The sequence below is a fragment of the Bufo bufo genome, chromosome 1, assembly GCF_905171765.1.
Source record: "Bufo bufo chromosome 1, aBufBuf1.1, whole genome shotgun sequence".
In the NCBI taxonomy this organism is placed as follows: domain Eukaryota; kingdom Metazoa; phylum Chordata; class Amphibia; order Anura; family Bufonidae; genus Bufo; species Bufo bufo.
This window is the reverse complement of record NC_053389.1, coordinates 547,684,950-547,706,593: the sequence shown is the minus strand read 5'-3', so window position 1 is coordinate 547,706,593 and position 21,644 is coordinate 547,684,950. Positions and strand designations below refer to the sequence as shown.

The 21,644-nt window shown below is 41.8% G+C and overlaps 1 protein-coding gene across 4 annotated transcripts in view; it reads left to right on the top strand.

Annotated features, from left to right (window-relative positions):
* KIF21A (kinesin family member 21A) overlaps positions 1-21,644 on the top strand; it is a 175,348-nt gene that overhangs the window by 126,168 nt on the left and 27,536 nt on the right. For 2 of the 4 annotated variants that reach the window (XM_040412374.1, XM_040412382.1), the window contains 6 exons: positions 57-262; positions 4,876-4,989; positions 5,390-5,518; positions 10,513-10,551; positions 11,470-11,606; positions 13,292-13,472. In XM_040412374.1, coding sequence (XP_040268308.1) covers positions 57-262; positions 4,876-4,989; positions 5,390-5,518; positions 10,513-10,551; positions 11,470-11,606; positions 13,292-13,472 — 806 coding nt within the window. The remainder of the gene's footprint in view (positions 1-56; positions 263-4,875; positions 4,990-5,389; positions 5,519-10,512; positions 10,552-11,469; positions 11,607-13,291; positions 13,473-21,644) is intronic. The other 2 variants (XM_040412389.1, XM_040412397.1) reach the window with 1 other exon arrangement.

The window sequence follows — 21,644 nt, the reverse complement described above, 5'->3', positions numbered from 1 at the left end:
TGAAATATATGTAATATAGGATGTAGTAAACTTCTGGTTTCCTCTAATCTTTACAGGCCAGAAGGAGAACTACTACCCAGCAGGAGTTACTTTACGCAGATAGTAGCGAGACTGCTGCTGATCTTGGAGCTGGCGATAATGCCTCGTCTACTTGCCTCCCTCCTGTTCCTGAAGTGCAAGGGACTGAGATTAACCTGGAGACAAGTTCCAGTGCTGTTAGGGAAAAAGACTCCTTGCCTGTTTCTTCTAAAATAGGCAGCATGTAAGTCGCTCTGCGCTGTACTAACCAACACTGCTTTTTATTTGACCGTTTCTGTTTTTATGAAGATGTGCATGAGTTTATTAAACCGCTTCCATGTATTTGCTCAACTGGACCAGAATGCATGGAACATTTACTAAGCACCTTTTAATTTCCCGCAAAAACCAGAGCTCCACCCTACAAATAACTTTTGCCTTCATAAAGGGCACAAGTTAAATGTTCAGGTAAAGTTTAATTTGATTCGATTTGTGTTATATCTATGTAGATAATCTGCGCATTTCTGTGTACTTTGTGTGTTATCACTAGGACACTCTTACTATTCAAGAGTCTGAACCTTTTACATTAAAGCAGGTAGATACAGTTTATTAAGTTTTCCTATCCCATTGCTGTGGGGGCTTTCTAGCACATTACATTGTTATCTCGCCTGCTCTGCATGCCATTATTTAAAGATATTACATTTATCTAGCAGTAATGGTCCTCAAGTCAAGTTTTGCTGCTGGGTTTCCTAGAATCCATTATTAAAGATTGTTTCTGGTTTTGAAAAATGCCAAGCAGCCTATTAAATATTTTTTTGATAGGAATGTGTTGCGTGCCCAGCATTTCGGATCCTTTGTTACTGTAGTATAAAGCAATCATTCTTTCACATGCACCTATCAGTAATTTGCCTTGAAGGAATGAATATCGCATGAAAATCTCATCTTCTCTGTTGCATGTGCAATGTGTGAAAGGTAAAGCAAAGCTTAATATTCAGAATTAGCAAAAAGTATCAGTGACAGCAAAAAGAAACATTTGTTTAAGACTCATTTAGCATCTGCATCTTGTTTTAATGTTGGAAGATCTTGCTGCGAGTTTTAGAGCAAGGTAACTTATTAGTTTTGTTGTAATCCTTGAAGAATTGAGCTTTTTATACATGTTTTCCTGTGCAAAACATATTGTGAACATATTGATTGAGAACTTCATCTGAATGGGTCCAACAGCTGAGAAAGTAGTGGCATTGGCTCTTTTAGATTTCCCCAACATAGGGCTGAAGTGGAAATTGCAACGCAGCTCTGTTCAAATGACAAGGCAGTGGCACAGAAATGAAAAGATAAAGGGGTCACAGCCATCGATGCTAGTCATGGAAATGGAAAACTGCACTTAAAAAAGTTGCCCCGAAAGGTGTACATAGCCTTTATTATTGCATTGTTCTTATTTTGAGCTAAAAATTAATTTTTTCAATTGTTCTTTATTAAAAATATGGAATCCTTTTTTGTGTACATAGCTAATATGCTGTAGTAGCAGCCTGTGGATTTTCTGTCTTTTCCCTCATTTAGGGGAACACAGACTCCTTATCTCTGTTCTCCGACCTTATAAACACTCATTATAGCTCAGTTCTTATCTTACTTATAGGAATTCGGTGTAAATAAGTGTTTGACCTCTCAGTAGTTTACAGATGAGGATTATTAGATAACTGGCACAAAGTGAAAGTACCAGTCATACAGTTAGAAAAACAGTTGACCCTTGGTGACAGAATGGCTCAATATTTTTAATAAAGGCTAATTGAAAATATAATTTTTAGCCAAAAATGAGTAAAATGCAGTCATAAACAAAAATGGCCTCCAAAGTTGTACATAGCCTTTAACATTGTGTATTACATTTATATGTAAACTTCAGCGGTTATCTATGATAGGTGGTCAAACAGAACTCAGGAGATAATGCTTTCTTGTAGGAAGTTAGAATTGCACCTGATGGTTTCCATTGGTCACTGTGCAGACCTTGACAAGCTGCTTGTAATCTTTGCCTAATGCCAATTTGCATGTTTTAGTATAGATATATGTGAGGGTATGCCCCGCAAATCTGCAGCATATCTGGCCAAAATCCATAGCAAATCATGTGGATTTTACTGCTGATTTTGATGCACAAAATGCAGCAAATTTGCTGCAGATTTCACCCTTTACTTTGCAATGGGTAAAATCCGTGGCACATATACACAGTGTAAGTTGACATGCTGTAGATGTGAAGACCACAATGCATGCCAAGTTATATTTTATTCTGGTGTGGACACATCCCAGAGCGTGTTGGATGAGATTTGTATAAACTTTATTCTATTTTGCTGCAACAGTAAATTAAATTGCTTGCAGAGGATACAGTGTACGCGTGGCCGTACCAATACTTTTCCTTTTTACAGCAGCTTTAGTATGGTCACCATTGAACTCCATTTTACTCTTTGTCGATATCCATAAAACATTGCATGAACGCCATTGTTTAGCTACACCATGTATTCTAGCCCATTTCCTTCCACGGCGGAAGTTTCCATTCTCTGTCTGCATATTTGGTGACTGTAGAGAGCATGGCGTGGTGATTTGCCTTCTCCAGTTTGTACATCAGTAGCAGTACATTAATCTGACAAAAGCCTCTGAGAATGCCATGCAACAGAAAGGTTTACACAGTGGATGGCCAGCTCAACTGAAGTTCAGTAACTGTAAACTGGTTTCTGCAACTAACCACCAGCAGAAAAATGTAGATCCAGACTAAAATGTGGTCCAGTGCAAGATGATATCTGTACACAAACTGTAAAATATTCACAGGTGAACATATCTTTAAGTTATTGGTAATATCTGTTCACTATCCTTTAGGAAAAGTCAGCAGCATTTAGTAACCTTCCACTTGTGGGCGACATGTATGTTTAGGATATGCTCACATCTGCATCAGAGGCTTCGGAAAAAATATGGGACAAAATAGCACAGCATGCTGCAATATTTTGTCTGACGAAATGCTTGGTTTTCCCATTAGAGTTAGTGGAGTTACTGTCATTTGGCTTTAGTGCTTCCATTAGTTTTGTTTCCTTTCTCCTATAACTGAAAATGGAAACGCAAGCACTGATGTGAAGCCAGCCTTATTCATCAGAAACTGCCGGTATACAAGTGGATTCCTTAGATGTTTTGCTGGTGCGTCCAAGTCCTGTGTTACGGAACCACTGTGCCAACTAAACTGTTTGACTTTGGGCTATTGTCCTAGCAATGCCCTGGTTTTCATTCTTTATCCCCTATACAGGGATCTGGTATTCCCTGTAGATGAGCCACCAGGACTTATCTCTCCGAATAGGCCCGTGTAGTTCTCAGCTGACCCACGGAGGTCAGAGACACCTGGGAAAAGCTCCAGAGGAATTAGCAAAGTACATAGACAGAACCAAGCCGAGGTCAGGCAGGCGGACTACATGCAAACCCAAGGATAGTCCATGGCCTGGGCAAACAGAACTAGGTCAGAATACAGGCAGACAAACAGGTTAGGTCAGACGACAGACAATCTGATCATAGCTCTAGTACATGCTCTAGCAGGCAGAGTGGCAGACCTATTACACAGGCAAGGAGTGGGACACACAGCAAAACATATATAGCAGGGCTAATCAGCACCACAGAGCAAGACGGAGTTAACCCCCTACAGTTCTGCAGAATGCTGTGAGGTTCAATGAATTAACCATAAACCAAAACGTTGAAAGGAAAAGTGTAACATCCTACTCATTTACTACCTGATAGTCATCATTCCCCTCTCACTGTGCATACACTAGGTGGCAGCAGAAACTGTCCTCTTGTAGTCATTTCTCTATACCTGCAATATGATACAAAGGTCGTAATTACTTTGTACAGTATGCTCTTTAAGGGGTTAAGCAGAGTAAATCCTGACAGGATTCCTAGGGGAGAAAGTGAGAGTCCTGATTACTCCCCACAGAAATCAAGTTTTCTCCTGCTGTCATATCCTGCCATCAGATGAGGCAGTAGGAGTCACCTAATGGGTTCCTCTTAAGCATCAAGGTTTATTTATCCAATGTATAAACCCAGAGCTTCTGCTATTTTCATATTTTTCAAATGGACTTGTATTTTCTAATGCAAAAATGAAGGCAGATATAATTATTCAGCCCAGGAAATTGTGTTAACTGTTAGAAAGTGAATGTTATGTCTTCCCAAACAGAGGTCCTACACTTCTCTACGTTCACAGTAGAGTTTGAAATTCGGCATGAAGTTCTGGCAGAGGAACGGCCTGCTGGAGTTCACCATAGCCAGATAGTGCTGGGAACCACCAGATCCACTTTGACTTATAATGGGATCTGACCACTTTCCAGCAAAAATGCAGGGTTTCAGCTAAGCAAACACCCAGTTATTTTTAGTCTGGTCTACATCCATTATTTATGCCGGATGTTCTAACGCTAGTGTAAGCCTAACATAAAATCTCTGAAAATGGAAATTTACTGGGAGACTAACAAAAAAAACTGCCATTGCTGTGAAAATGTATTGGAATGATATTCTAAAGTTCTCTCCAGTGAATGTCTTTACATGCCTGGGTTAACGATGGAGAATTATGTTGGGTTCTGTTCAAATTTTACACATTTCGGCTGAAAGCTGATGTTAAATTCAGTCAGATGTTTATGAATATGGATTTATAGTTGTTCTCTTGTATAGAAACTAGAATCCTGACACCCATCCCGATTTAATATCTGTGCAAGTGTTTGTACTAAAATGAACGCTTATACTGGCTCTGGGGTGATATGGCACTTTTCACTACAGTTGTGGAAGTGTTCTGTGTATACTTTGAGATTTATCTATCTTGGTATGCTCATTGACAATAGTCATACTTTCCAGATCTAAGCAAAATTCGTTGACTGAGAGGCGTATTCCTGAGCCTTCTCCATCATCAAGAAGGAAAACCTATGAAAGGAGTGGGGAAAAGCTGGGTAAATCCAAAGAGCAGAAATTGTACGTATGCTCCATGGAGTAATGTGATTGTTCAATTTATACTTATTTTATGTTCTCAACGAATCTATTGTGTTCTTGGGTTGCTTCCAAGATTTTTCAGAATTGAGATAAATGGAGCCGCCCTGTGTTACAGGCTTGTATACAATAAGTGCCAATACTAGCGCTGGCTTTGCCGTTTTAATGCCTTTTTTGTATTATCGCTCTTGTGTAAGCCTCTGTTTTTTTTGTTAGTGGAGGATATTCTACAGGAGTTACTATGTTTAATTCACAAGACTTGTTCATGCATCATCTGAATTGCTGTTTGGAAAGCAGGCTTGTATAGCATGAGTCATTTACCTTACTGACTTCCATCTTTTCTAACTCATTGAAGTGAGCATTCCATGTTCTTTTTTTCTTGTAGCTCAGACTCGGGAACTTCAGAGGCTAGTCTATCACCTCCTTCTTCCCCAACAAGCCGAGCCCGTAATGAAATGAATGTTTTTAGCCGTCTCACAGTTTCTCAGGGAAACGCAACATGTCAGCAGGATAAGTAAGTCCTAGGACAATAATTCACCCCCATATTGGCAGCAGGCACAACACTGCAAAGTTTCAGAGCGGAATGGCAGATAGTTCCGGCATTCTATCATTTACCATTTTAAGAAACAATCTTATCAATGTCTATCAGTACCTTAGATTAAACTCATTGAACAGGGAGAGAAACCGGTTTTGTACAAGAGCAGGGTAGCTGGGAGCGGAACTTAAGTTAAAAATGTGACTTATTGTACATTGGTGGGTTTCGAGGAACAGTAGAAGCATATGTTCTCTTGGTTGAATGCATGTTTTAAAATGTATTTATTTTTTCTATGATGCTTTCATCATAACAGTCTACAGTATATCTCTCTAACTGTTCGTCTATGAGCGGTAGACATTTTAAAGTAATAAAATAAGCTATAATCATCTTTTAAATAACCTGTTACTCTAGCGCCGCTGGGCCCATCCCTACCCATTCTGGTCCCTTTTGTCCAAAAGTGGGTTCCTCTTAAGCAGGGATGCCCAACCTCCGGCCCTCCAGCTGTTGCTAAACTACAACTCCCAGCATGCCTGGACAGCCTGCAGCTATCGGGGAATTTTGGTAGTAGTAGTTGGAGGGCCGCCGGTTGAGCATCCCGCTCTTAAGCATCAAGGTTTATTTATCCAATTTATAAACCCTAAAAAACCCAGAGCTGTTCCTTTTCATGTGACCAATGCAGCCAGCCATTGGCTTCAGCAGTGATGTGCCGTTCATGCACCAATCTTGTGTCATACATGCACACATGACTGCTGAGGCCAGTGATTGACGGGTGCAGTCACATAAAGAAGCACATGACTTTATCACTTCCAGATGTGGCACTGAAGCACTGGAAATGTAAAGGTGGTTATAGCTTACTTTATTATGTTAAAACTTTTTTCTAATTGATTAATTTTAGGCTACTTTGGGCAACCCCTTTAAGAGATATCATCTGTTTTTGTACTTTGGTTCTAAAATACCAATGATACTGTCGCTTTGTGAATTTAACATGAAAAGTCTTATCCTTTTCTTAACATTGTTTATTATGGTTTTGAGAGGTTGCCTTAGGCCTATTGCACACGACCGTATGGCTTTTTCAGTGTTCTGCAGTCCACAAAAAATACGGATGACGTCCGTGTGCATTCCGTTTTTGCGGAACGGAACCGCTGGCCCCTAATAGAATAGTACTCTCCTTGTCCATTATGCGGACAATAATAGGGCATGTTCTATCTTTGAACGAAATGGAAATACAGAAACGGAATGCATACGGAGCACATTCTGTTTTTATTTTGCGGACCCATTGAAATGAATGGTTCCGTATACGGAACGCAAAAAATGAAATGGGGAAAAAAAACGTTCGTGTGCAAGAGGCCTTAGAAAGAGAACTTGGTGCATGTGCCCTGTTAGGACTAATGGATTCACAAAAGGTCCTATTATTCTTTCAAACAGCCATTAGTTTGAATCTCTACTTACATTCTACACTCAGCTACCAGGGGGAAATTATATGCCTATAAGGTGTACCTAAATTCATCCGATCAGCAGAAATATATTTCTTAAAAAAAAGTGTAATTGAAAACAAATTGCCTAGGGGGATAAAGGAAGAGTTGCTTAAAATGTAAAAAAAAAAAAAAAGGACTAGCCCCTTCCTTATTAGTAATTGAATAAGCCAGTCAAATTGATTTGGGATTGGGCTGTCAGATTAATATCAAGGTGATGCTTTCTGAAGTTACCATGTAATACAGATTGAAGTTTGTAAATGCATATTATGATTATTAAAATTGTGGGGTAAGTGACACTTGTGCTGCCATAAGGTGCTCTCTGTAACTAATGTGTCCACCAGAATTGCTGCTGCCTGATATTGAGGGTGAGTGTCCAGCCTAATCTCACCAATAGTAAGTATCTGATTGCTAAACCTGCTGGTAGAATACCGGCGCCTGCACAGAGAGAATAGGGAGATCATACATATATACAGGACACTTATTAGGACATATAATGATACTTCCCTAATAACTGATGACAATGTCTCTACCTGTATTGATGGACGGTAGATAAAGGTAGAGACATTGCTATCAGTTATTAGGGAAATATCATTAAATGTCCTAATAAGTGTCCTGTATATATGTATGATCTCCTTACTCTCTCTGTGCCAGCGCCGGTATTCTACCAGCAGGTTTAGCAATCAGACATTCTGGTCATTGCGTGGAGAGAACAGCCCCTCATCATCCTGATTTTATTAAGGCTTTCTTCGATAACGCTCAGTAAAGCGTAGCATAGGTTTAGATGTGGGGGGCAATCTGATGTACAGATGTACTTACACATGGTGCGCTGCAATGATGCAGCGTTTTCTCTTTGGTTTTCAGTTATCCTAACTTACTGCAATATCCCAGTGCTCAAAATAATCAGCTAATGTCCTCGGGAAATTCAAGCCTTCAACGTCTTCACATTTATGGGGTTCACATAGCAATCAAATACAGCTATTAAAAAGAATACATGACAGAATTGGGTGACCAAATCCTTCACAGTTTAGGCTTTCTGTTTTATAATTTGAAGTTACTTAAAATGATGAGGCCTTATCGAACTTTTCTTACAAAGCATGTGTTGATGGAGACAGAAGACGAGCCCTGGTCTGGTTGCTGTTGGTAGCACTCTGGAGTCTGCCGTACTGATTATCATTCTCTGTGTATCTAGAAGATCATGCTCCGGTGGACATTTCTTCCATCCAATCCATTAACTGAGCAGCTTATCAGCTTCAGGCAGCTGCTCACATTGGACAGTCTATTTATCCTTCCACTACCCTGTGTCTCCCATAGACCTCCTGTTTTATCCCTAAAAATAGGAAATGGTAAAACAAGGACAGCATGTGCTGATGTAGCACTTACCTTAGTGGATAGAATATGATGACGTTTATATATAGTATCACTAAACTGTGAATAATTAACACTAATTTTTTGACAACTAATCATAAAAATACTGATTTTATTTTTATTTTTTTTGTCCTCACAGGATACCTATCAGAGAAATATATAAAAAAGTACAGTCCAGGAAACATGGCCCATGTGTTGGCCTCATCTCCCGGACCAAATGTGGCTCCTCTGACACAAACTTGAGGAGCCATATTTGGTCCGGGAAAGGTGACAATCACACGGGCCTTGTTTCCCCATATGGTCATGTGCATGTGGCCTTAAAGGGTTTCTGTCACCCTGCAAAACTCATTTTTTTTTTTTGGGCTAGTTAGATTGCTCATAGTGCGATATAGCAGTATTACTTACTTTCATGCGGCCGATTCTTTATAAAACGAACTTTTATAATATGTTAATGAGGGCTCTACCAGCAAGTAGGGCGTCTACTTGCTGGTAGCTGCTGCAGAAATCCGCCCCCTCGCCGTGTTGATTGACAGGGCCAGCCGTGATCTCCTCCTCCGGCCGGCCCTGTCAGTAATTCAAAAATCGCGCGCCTCGCGTCATTCGGCGCAGGCGCTCTGAGATGAGGAGGCTCGTATCCTCAGCACTCCCTCAGTGCGCCTGCGCCGATGACGTCTTCTCTTTCGGTGATGTCATCGGCGCAGGCGCACTGAGGGAGTGCTGAGGATACGAGCCTCCTCATCTCAGAGCGCCTGCGCCGAATGACGCGAGGCGCGCGATTTTTGAATTACTGACAGGGCCGGCCGGAGGAGGAGATCACGACTGGCCCTGTCAATCAACACGGCGAGGGGGCGGATTTCTGCAGCAGCTACCAGCAAGTAGACGCCCTACTTGCTGGTAGAGCCCTCATTAACATATTATAAAAGTTTGTTTTATAAAGAATCGGCCGCATGAAAGTAAGTAAGAGCATTATATTCTGCTATATCGCACTATGAGCAATCTAACTATCCAAAAAAAAAAAATGAGTTTTGCAGGGTGACAGAAACCCTTTAAAGGAGTTTTCCGGGATTGTAAAAATTGGCTGCTTTCTTCCAAAACCAGGAAGCAAGCTGCAATGCCAGACACAACCTGTGGACAGGCATGCCGATGGTTTTGGAAAAAAAGCAGCCATCTTTTTCAAATCCTGGACAAACACCCCCCCCCCCCCAAATATCCTCTGTGTTGAGATATGAACACTTGGAGTTACAGGACCGAAACATAAGGCTCAATTCCTCTTAATGTCTGTCGGGTTTAATGTTGCCATGGGTTGAAATCACCAAATGCAACATGGTCCCCAGCTATTCACCCAGCACTGGCCAAAATTCAAGCCACGTCAAAAGTAGATATTGATTCAAAAGGTCTCTGACAGTACCGCACCGGACAGAAAAGCGGATATATCACCGTTATCCCTCATAGTTTGTTTGCCAGCCTGTCCGGGTGCCTGTACACTGTGTGGTTGGGCCGCTGTAACCTGATGCAGATTGCTGCGAATTACTACAGTTTTAATGCAAGTAAAGGTGAAGGACATGTTCTTGGAACAAAACCTATTTGTGTTAATCCGCATTTGGTTCCAGTGATCCTTTCTCATTGTAATCTAATCTAATCTAAAAAAAAACAAAAAAACAAAAAAAACATTTTTATGACCAAAAGGTCCTGTTTTCATTTTCACCTTTAACATATTGTGGTAAGACCCCTGTTTGGTGTCTCCTTTAACTTCATTTGCTAGAGGTTTTCTGTTTCTAACATGCCTTCAAAGAATTAACTCTGAAGAACTTTTACAAATCTGCTTTTCCTTTATAAAAAAAACAAAAAAGCAAAAAAAGCATTGTGATTCAGAGGCATACACAGGGCTGCTGTGTCCAGGCTGGTATCGGTACTTGCTTTCTTGCATTGAAGCACCACGCTCATTCATATTCAGCAGTAAGATTTGCAGTTCTCGTGACTAGTAGAACTGCGTGCCCTTTGGGGCTCACTCACATCGTAGTATTTCATGTGGTCGGGGGCTTGTTTCTGTGTCTTCTATCTCTGGAGCAGACCTTACACTTCTGATATCTGTATATTCTCTCCCCTTGCACTCTCTACTACTGATCTTTGTAGGTCTGATGAAAGTGATTCCTCTCTGTCCGAGGTACACAGGTACAGATTTCCTTGTCCACTTTTCACGTTGCAAGTAACGCTCCTTTATTTTCTGCATGATTATAATTTTTTTTGTTCCCATCCGCACTTACAACTGTATCTTGTTCCCTGCATCTGGTATGTGCCTTTTGTAATAGAATTCAGGCTGTTTTATTTCAGACGTGCTATGATTTGCTTGCTTCTTTTGACATCATTTTATTTTAGGTGTATGTGAAGATAATGCATAGCTTACAAAGTAAAAATGGATACGCGTTTTAGCTATAGTAAACCGCTGTAATGTTACATGGATGTTTCATAAAAGCACAGAGATGCTGAAACGTCTGTTGGATTTTCACGACGCAGTGCTGTCCTTGTCAAAAAAGACGTAAACCTGACACACGTCAATGGCATCCATCAGGATTCATTAGGCTCTATTCCAAAATGGAACAGCCCGAGTTGTCACGGCTCTTATAGTAGTCATAGTAGAAGCCATGACATTAGTGATGTGAACAGAGCCTAAGGCATTATGGGAAAAAGATAGTTTGGTCCAATATTCTTCATTGGATTCTTAATCCAGTTGGCATTTTATTTCTAAGGTGGTGGGGGCTCAGTGGAGGCAATCGTCAGCGCAATTTTGAGACCTTTTTTATATGCATGTTCCTTAAACACTAATTTATGCACCTTTTATGTAGAATGCATTTTCTTTAACTTTTTGCTTCATTTATGCCAAACAGGAATTATAACTGACAGCATGGTGAAGAATTTCCATAAACCTCATATGCGTTAATAACTGTAACGCTTCTTTTGTGCGCGCACGCACACAACCCTGTTGATCTTAAGTAATTGCAGTTACTGCATGTGTTAGATACTGAGCACCAGAAGTTGTGACATTACTTTTAATGAGCAGAATTAACTCAAATTTCGTCTTCTTCTCACCAGGGGCGTAATTAACCCATTTCCTACTTGCAAAGGCAGCAAATCATCCCTTGTACAGTGTATCCATATAGCTGAAGGGCACAACAAGGCAGTACTTTGTGTAGATTCTACTGATGATCTTCTGTTCACTGGCTCTAAAGGTCAGCCACATTATTTCTTCGTCTATAAATACAAACTGGCAGCTAATATTCAGTGACTTTCTAGTCCATGGTACATGTGATTGGTCGGAAGTATTCATGTATGAGTTGCTTCATTTAAGCTTTATTAGCAACCCAGTCCTCATGTTTAGTATTGTCATCAATGTGTTTGGGCATTCTTTTAAAGGGGTTGTCCGGGTTCAGAGCTGAAACCGGACATACCCATATTTTCACCCAGGCAGCCCCTCTGAGGCTAGCCTGCCCATCAGTGCTGGTGACGTCTCCGGGCTTCCTGGCAGCCCCATGGAGAGCCCGGTTCGTCACCGGAACTCCTGAAAATGCCTTTGCCCTGCGCAATTTAGTCCAGGGCAAAGGAGAGCATCGGAGCATGAACTGCTCCGATGCTCAAGTCAGGGGGGCTGCCTGGGTGAAACCCAGACAACCAGGGGGGCTGCCTGGACCCGGACAACCCCTTTAAATTAGGTGTAAATTGCTATATGTCCTATCCCAGGGGTGCACACAGTTTTCTGGTTGGGGGTCACATTGCCAGACTGAACCAATTACTAGGGCCAAAAATAAAATTTAAAGGGGTATTATCAACTGAAATACTGTATTTATGGCATATTGAACATACAGTATATACCATTAATGTTTAGTTACAGTTTCAGGACTCCCATCTAATGGGAGAAATACATGAAAGATACATGGACTCCCCTGCATAACGGAAACGGGACGGATCTGTTATGCAGCCCATAGACTTCTATTATGACTGAATGAATAACGGAATGCCTCTAAAGGGATTCCGTTATGCATTCCGTCTTATAATTGCGTTATGGTCCGTGGTAACGGCATCCATAACTCAATTCTGCTTTTACTAGTAAACGAATCGCAAACTAATTTCAAAATATGAAATTCGCTCATCTCTACTAATGATTACAGTGTTTCAAAATCTGGCGAGATAAGCTGTCTTCATGGGACAACCCATTTGATGTTACATGACTGGCTGATTGGATATCTACATTCCCATGTGTCCTGGCATTCCTAAAAGTGACCAGAATACCATACATACCATTTTATTTTCTACGTCATTCACCATGCAGGCAAAGTAATGTTGCCAGCAATACCAATTGTGTCCTTTTTATTTAGGACTTCTTTTTAAACATTTTTTATTAGTTCCACTAGGGGATTTATACATTACAATATTGTATTGCAGCATATTATGCCTGATAGCATAAGGCATCGTGTTAGACTAGATTTGGCCACTGGCACCATGATGTAAGGGTTAAAAATAAAAACCAACAAATGTGACAACAGCTCTCTGAGGTCATAAGGCAGTGCATACTATATGGTAACTATTAGGTCCTCATTGGCTGCGAGGTATAACATCCTGCAAAGGGGACATCAATTCAATCATGTAATCCCTCCCAACTAAAAAATGAAAGAGGCATTTATTAATTACATTACAATGCGTATAGCGCCATGACGAGTAATATGTGACCTCTTAAGGTCAGTTACCAGGTGCAGTTCCTAATGGTTCCCTTTAATTGATGTAATCAATGCCCTATGTTAATAAGATCTGTCTCCTTGAAATATCCACTAAGCAAAGTTATACTTTATGGTACATAGGAGAAACATACTGTACATAAAGTAATATTACTAATTTGACTTCATTTTTATCTCCCTCTCAGATCGTACTTGTAAAGTGTGGAATCTCGTCACTGGACAGGAAATTATGTCACTTGGAGGTCATCCAAACAATGTGGTGTCTGTGAAGTATTGTAACTACACCAGTCTAGTATTTACAGTGTCAACATCTTACGTTAAGGTGTGGGACATCAGAGATTCGGCAAAGTGCATACGCACGCTTACGTAAGTTTTTATTTTTATTTTTAAATATTCATGTCTTATTCAAAAGACCTCTCAGAGCACTCAGAACATTAAAAATAGAAGTAGTTTGGCTATCGCAAAAGACCCCAATTCAGTCTTTCCCCATTGCATACTGACAGGGTTCAAGAAGTTGTCATATTCTTCTCCTGAACTCAAAAGCATCTTAAGGCTCGTTTTACTTATGCATTAAAGGGGTAATCCCATCTTGGACATTGGGAGCATATCACTAGAACCTCTGAGACCCACACCTATACTTAGAACGGAGCCTGCAAAGTGCGGCCACCGCTTCATTCACGTCTATGGGGATGACGGAAATAGCCGAGCAGCGCATTTTGTCGGCTCAATTCTAAGTGTCAGACATTGGGGGCGTATCCTGGCGATATGCCTCCAATGTCCGAGATGGTAACTCTCCTTTAAGGCTATCTCGCAGGCTGTTCCGGCAGATGCTGCAGTTTATTGCCGGAGCCAATTGACTGTAACGGGACTCGACGGGTGCAAGCACCATTTTTTGTCCAGCCAAATCCCAGCACTCATGCCAGAAACTGGCCGGGTCTCATTATATTAAAAGTGGTCCGGCTATGAATCATACCATGAACTTCGACATCTGTTCCTCTGACGGAAAAGCCTGCCAGATGGCTTTAACACCTATGTGAAAGTAGCCTAAGCTCATCTGTAGAAGGTAAATAACTGGACCAGTGTGCTCACTAGTTTTTTGACTTTGCCTGCTCCCTTAGGCAATTCCTAAAATTGACCACCTTGTTTCCAACAATCCATTTTTTTTCAAGGGGTTGCCTCACCAAAATCCAGCTTTTGGTGTGATGAGCTGATCACTCCAGGTCCCAGCACCCCTGGTGGCAAACAGCTGATTATGCGGGGAAATGTGGCTGTCCATGTAATGCAAAGACTTCTTGAGTCCACCAGAATGGGAGCCTCTTATACAGGGGTGCCCATAAGGCCTAATAGAGCAGGGGTTGTCTTTAGATTCTTCAGTGTCAAAGAAGAAAATGTAGAGCAAGAAAATGCTTAAAAAGGAAGGGAGAGGGAACCAAGGTGGTATTGATAACTAAAGTTCCAGCATTACAGAGGCATACAGGACTACAGAAATGATCGAGAAGTTATTTGAGAATTTGATCTACATAAATGTGTTTCAGAGCACACATCAACATTATAGAGTTCTGTGTGCCATCTCTATCCAGTATAGTGATAGTAATTTCCAGTCTGTCCCTTATGGCAATAAATAGAAAAACAATCAGGAGAAAAACAGTGTTAATGGAACATGCCTCAGGTAAAGAAGCCGACAATCTGATGTAAAAAAAAATAAAAAACAGTAGGCCACAGTGAGGCCATACACTTTAGATTGTTAAGGCACAAACATTGAGAGGTTCACATCTTCTTCAACATATGCCTAAGGGAAAAACTGCAAAAAATAAGACGGTAAAGAAATTATTAAACATGTGAGAAGCAACACAGGTACAAAACCATGCTAACTGCCGCAGCGCATTTAGAAAACATAAAAGTTCCAAAAAACAAGTCTGTTTCACAAATCTATTTATACTCTACATACATTTGGTTCCATTTCATAGCAAACAAAGAAATATTTCTAAGTATGTGAGGGAAGCAGATTATGTTAAAATCTGTTATAAGGTGTTTCTTAGGGTACTTTCACACTTGTGGCAGGCAGATCCGGCAATCCGGCCGCAAACTGATGCCATTTGTCAGACGGATCCAGATGCGGATCTGTCTGACAAATGCATTGCAATACCGGATCAGTCTCTCCGGTGTCATCCGGAAAAACGGATCCAGTATTAATTTTTTATTTTGCATTTTTAAAGCCGGATCCGTTTTGCCGGGACACTAAATGCCGGATCCGGAACTAATACACTTCAATGTAGATTAATTCCAGATCCGGCATTCCGGCAAGTGTTCAGTATTTTTGGCCGGAGATAAAACTGCAGCATGCTGCGGTATTTTCTCCATCCAAAAAACGTAAGAGGGACTGAACCGATGCATCCTGAACGGAATGCTCTCCATTCAGAATGCATTAGGATAAAACTGAGTTTTTTCCGGTATTGAGCTCCTAGGACGGCACTCAATACCGGAAAACAAAAACGCTAGAGTGAAAGTACTCTAAGGATGTAATTTATAGAACACATTTAACTGATCTAAGGCTACTTTCATATCTGGGTTTTCAATTCCGCCATTGAGATCCGTCATAGGATCTCAATAGCGGAAGAAAACGCTTCATTTTTTCCCCCATTGTCAACGGGTACAAAACTGGACGAAATGGAATGCACCAAAATGCATTCCGTTCAGTTTGGTTGCATCCCCATCGCGGGCCCCACTGCGATGTGGTGCAGAGCAAGACTGATCCGTCCTGACACACAATGTAAGAAAACGGATCCATCCCCCATTGGCTTTCAATGGTGTTCATGATGGATTCGTCATGGCTATAGAAGACATAATACAATCTGATCCGTTCATGACTGATGCATGCGGTTGTATTATTGTAACGGAAGCAGTTTTGCAGATCCATGTCTGATCCGCAAAAGACGCTAGTGTGAAAGTAGCCTTAGCCTGCTTTCACACTTTTTTTTTTTTCCATTGCCATTCTGAGGCAAGGCCAGAAGTGGATCCCGCAGGATGGAGAAGGCTTTCCTTTATATTTCCAATTCCTTTTGAATCATCCTCTTCTGGCTGCATCAAAAAACTGATCAAATAAGAACATGTATTAAAAAAAAAAACAACTGCAGTTGTGCTTTCCAAAAACCACTAAGGGGGATTTATCAAAATGTGTTACACGTTGTGTTTTTTTTGTTTTTTTTAAATGGTCACTTCTGTTGGCGCACATTTTTAACTGCACAGATGTTGCTGCTTTTGACCCACCATTTTCAAAAGTGCAATAGGATTTAGTTGAGATTTGGTGTGTAGATCACTTTAATGTCTCGTTTCTTTTTCGACTTTTTAAAAAGTCTCAACCCAACACTAATTTTCCGCCAGTTTTTCTTTTACTGATATAGGCGTAAACTGTGCACCAATTTCATAAATTTGGCGCAAGTATGCACAGCAACTCCAATTTAGAAACTGACCTCAAATACACTTAAGCCTTTTTTTTTTTTTTCTTAATGGGTCATTTGAATTGAAATTGTTTTGGCGTTCTCTCAGTCTCATATTTATGACTAATTCTACACTCTAGACTCTTAAGCCTCTTTCACACGAGTGGGGCGGATTGGCTCCGGGTGCGTTCAGTGAAACTTGCACGATTTTGCAAGCACGTTCAGTCAGTTTTGTCTGCGATTGCGTTCAGTTTTTTTCCCCGCGGGTGCAATGCGATTTGATGCGTTTTTCACGTGCGTGTTAAAAAACTCAAGGTTTACAAACAACAACTCTTAGCAACCATCAGTTTTTCACTGAAGCCCCATTCACTTCTATGGGGCCAGGTCTGCGTGAAAAACGCAGAATATAGAACATGCTGCGTTTTTCACGCAACGCTGAACTGATTTGTGAAAAAAAAGGCTCGTGCACAGACCCATTGAAATGAATGGGTCAGGATTCAGTGCGGGTGCTATGCGTTTATGTCACGCATTGCACTCGGAAAACTCGCTCGTGTGAAAGGGCCCTTAAAGAGGTTTTCCATGAGTTAAAGGGGTTATCCAAGAGCTATAATACCTCCCCCCCCCCCCCCCATATGCCCGGGCCCCTCACACAGATTGTACTTGCCTCTCTTCCCGTGACCTGCATCACTTCTGCTGCCGGCATGGCCACCACTGCATCTCCTGGTCAGCCAAAAGCAGGTTGCTCACCCCCGTCGCTGCCTGCTATTGGCTAGGCCCCGCCCCACCGCCAGATGTTTTCATCCATGCGACGGGGAGATGCAGCGCCGACCGTGCCAGCATCAGAAACGCGGGTGTCGAGGAGAGAGGTAAGTACAATCTGTGTGAGGGCCCCGGCATATGGGCGGCATTATAGCTCTTGGATAACTCCTTTTAAGGTGGATTTAGACTGACAGATTATTGGGAATGAACGTTCCTGCAAACGCTCATTCCTGACAATCTGCCTGAGTAAAGGTGCTGCCGATCACCCAATGAACAAGCAAAATGCGGTTGATCCTGTCGTTTGTGCAGGCACCACCAATTATAATTCCTGGGCAGCAGATTGTGCTGTCTAAACAGTGATCTGCTGCCAAGAAACTATGCAACTATATGAGGACGAGCGATCGAAATAGCCATCTCTCATCATTATACTGTGAAGGAGATCGCTGCATGTAAATACAGAACTTTACCCCAACAGACAAAGCGGCCAACTGCTGGGAAGGAACGCTTCCTTCCCGACGATTGGATGCTCCTTGGTGTGTGTAAATGCACTTTCTTATTGGAGACCTATCCTTAGGATAGATGCCCAGTATCAGATAGGCAGGGTTCTGACTTAGTAGCCCTCCCTGATTAACCAAACTTCGGCTCCAAAACGACACAGTTCCTTCCAGTGTGTGGTGGCCCTACCTGGTTACTGCAGAGCTGCACCAACTCCCTTTTATTTTTTTTACATTGTTTTTTTTTTTTTTCATTCACTATCTGAAAGAAATGATAAATTTCTATACACATCTATACTATCAGCTGGGACTTGCATACAATTATAAAATGTAGGCAATGCTCTGTGAGCTAAACAGCCTGTACTCCAGTCTGATACTTAGTAGCAAAGTACAAGAGGGACTTGTGTTTTATTTAGCTCAGAGAACGTTGCCTAGACTGGACACAATTGTATCCACTTATCAGCTAACAGCAGGACTAGCAGTGTATGACGTTTTATTCCTCCAAATGTTGTGTTCACTGATGGCACATCGGTATCTTGAAACGGTGAGGAATTGATACGTTAAGTCAGTGATTCTCAAATAGTGGGGCGTGCCCCCCAGGGGGGGGTTGCCAGGCTCCGTGAAGGGGGGGCTCGTTCAGGGCTGGCCCTTGGCGTGTGCGAATTTCTTCTGTATAATGCCGGCAGGCAGGCCTGGCGGCCGGCGCGTCCCTCAGTGATGTCACGTGCCTGCGCCGCCTGCTTTATGAATGAAGCAGGCGGCGCAGACAAGTGACGCCACTGAGGGACGCGCCGGCCGCCCGGCCCGCCTGCCGGCATTATACAGAAGAAATTCGGATATACGGTACTATTAGGAGTGAGGGGGGCATGTTTAATAACTTTAAACGGCGGCGGCGGGCACACGGAATCTGTGGATTGCACAGTTAAGGGGTGGGGGTCTGTGGATGGCACTGTTATGGGCTGGGGGGGGCACTGTGGATGGCACTGTTATGGGCTGGGGGGGGGGCACTGTGGATGGCACTGTTATGGGGTGGGGGATCTGTGGATGGCACATATATAACAGTGCCAGCCACAGATCCCCCTGTAACAGTGCCAGCCACAGATCCCCCTGTAACAGTGCCAGCCACAGATCCCCCTGTAACAGTGCCAGCCACAGATCCCCCTGTAACAGTGCCAGCCACAGATCCCCCTGTAACAGTGCCAGCCACAGATCCCCCTGTAACAGTGCCAGCCACAGATCCCCCTGTAACAGTGCCAGCCACAGATCCCCCTGTAACAGTGCCAGCCACAGATCCCCCTGTAACAGTGCCAGCCACAGATCCCCCCCATAAGTGTCCGTAATCCACAGATCCACCCCATAAGTGTCCGTCATCCACAGATCCACCCATAAGTGTCCGTCATCCACAGATCCCCCCATAAGTGTCCGTCATCCACAGATCCCCCCATAAGTGTCCGTCATCCACAGATCCCCCCATAAGTGTCCGTCATCCACAGATCCCCCCATAAGTGTCCGTCATCCACAGATCCCCCCATAAGTGTCCGTCATCCACAGATCCCCCCATAAGTGTCCGTCATCCACAGATCCCCCCATAAGTGTCCGTCATCCACAGATCCCCCCATAAGTGTTCGTCATCCACAGATCCCCCCCATAAGTGTCCGTCATCCACAGATCCCCCCCATAAGTGTGTGTCCGATCCACATTTCTTTCTTTTTTTATTCTCTTATACGTTCATAAGGATACAGTGTTATGCAGAGGTATACTTATAACAATTTTATAGACAAATGATACTATTTACAGTCGCGCGGGGGGGCGCGAAATGTTTTCTTCTTCCTAGGGGGGGGGCATGACAGAAAATAATTGAGAAGCACTGCGTTAAGTGTACTAAAGTTGTAGAACTTTGTACAATCATCATGCTTTATTTGATATCTGAAAATCCCTTTAAAAGTCAGTCAGAATTGAGCTTTAGAAACATATGATAAATCAATACATCTTTCTTACACACTTGGATCCACCATAATTTGTTATATGCTGCAGTAATTTCAGTCTGCTGTTATTTTTTTATTGGCAGCAATCAAATAATTTCACAGTTTAGGAATGTAATTTATATTTGATGTTAAACATGTATAAAACATTTTTGGTAGCCTTCCGTTAAAGAATTAAAAACCCACAATAATCACTGAAATAACCTAAAACTGACAAAAGTAATAATGACTAAACATTTACTGAAAATCAACTAAAGAAAATCAGACACTGCTTTTGAATTGTGGTTCAACAAAATTATTTATAAAACGAACTAAGGAAACTGGCCTGGACAAAAATGATTTTACCCCTAGAAACGATTGAAAATAATTTGACCATAGGTACATGTTTAAACCAAGGTGTGTCCTGTAATTAGCATCACGTGTCTTCAAACTTGTAATCAGTCAATGTGCCTATTTAAGTGGGTGAAAAGTAGTCACTGTGCTGTTTGTATCGTGCTGTTTACCACACTGGACATGGACCAAAGCAAGCTCAGGAGAGAGTTCTTTCATGAGATTGGAAAGAAAATTATAGACCAATATCTTAAAATTAAAGGCTGTAAGAAAATCTCCAAAATGCCTGGTCTTCCTGTTACTACAGCTGCTTATATTGTTCAGAAGTTTAAGGTCTACGGGACTGTATTCAACTTCCCTGGATGTGGCCACAAAAGAAAAATTTATGACAAATTGAAGAGACGGTTAATACAAATGGTAACCAAAGAACCTAGGCCAACTTCCAAAGAGATTAGAGGTATGCAGAACAGGTGGGCTTTGTGGCTGGCAGGGAGGGAAGGATAAACACAACCTGTCTGGTGAGCCTTATACATAATGCTAGGGAAAACACAATTCCCCTGGTTCTTTTGGGAACTGATGCAAAGAAGGTATTTGATCGTATTGATTGGCTATTTATGCAAAAAGCCCCCTCAGTATGTAAGGGCCATCATGGCTATGTATGATACTCCCACAGCTCAAGTGATGGTAAATGGTACCTTATCCCATTCCATGAAAAACGGCACATGACAAGGTTGCCCCTTCCCTGTTATTCATCATGACGGTGGAATGCCTTTTCCAGGAGATACGCCAAGACGAGAAAATTAAGGGTCTGCATTTAAGAGGTATATACATCACCAACTAGCAGCATTTGCTGACAACCTTCTAGTTATCATTACTAATCCTGAGTAGGCATTCCTGGCAATCCATGTACTATTCCAAAGGTTTGGAGACCTGTCAAACATTTTAATTAAGTACTTGCGACCTGGTAGGGTTAATGTCACATTAAATCAACAAACACAAAAACTATTAGAACTACATAACCCGTATCAATGGTCATCAAGATCAATAAAATTCTTGGGAGTAAATATAACATCAAACCCTATAGATTTATACACTGCTCAAAAAAATAAAGGGAACACAAAAATAACACATCCTAGATCTGAATTAATTAAATATTCTTCTGAAATACTTTGTTCTTTACATAGTTGAATGTGCTGACAACAAAATCACACAAAAATAAAAAAAAATGGAAATCTAAATTTTCAACCCATGGAGGTCTGGATTTGGAGTCACACTCAAAATTAAAGTGGAAAAAACACTATACGGGCTGATCCAACTTTGATGTAATATCCTTAAAACAAGTCAAAATGAGGCTCAGTAGTGTGTGTGTGGCCTCCACGTGCCTGTATGACCTCCCTACAACGCCTGTGCATGCTCCTGATGAGGTGGCGGACGGTCTCCTGAGGGATCTCCTCCCAGACCTGGACTAAAGCATCTGCCAACTCCTGGACAGTCTGTGGTGCAACGTGACGTTGATGGATAGAGCGAGACATGATG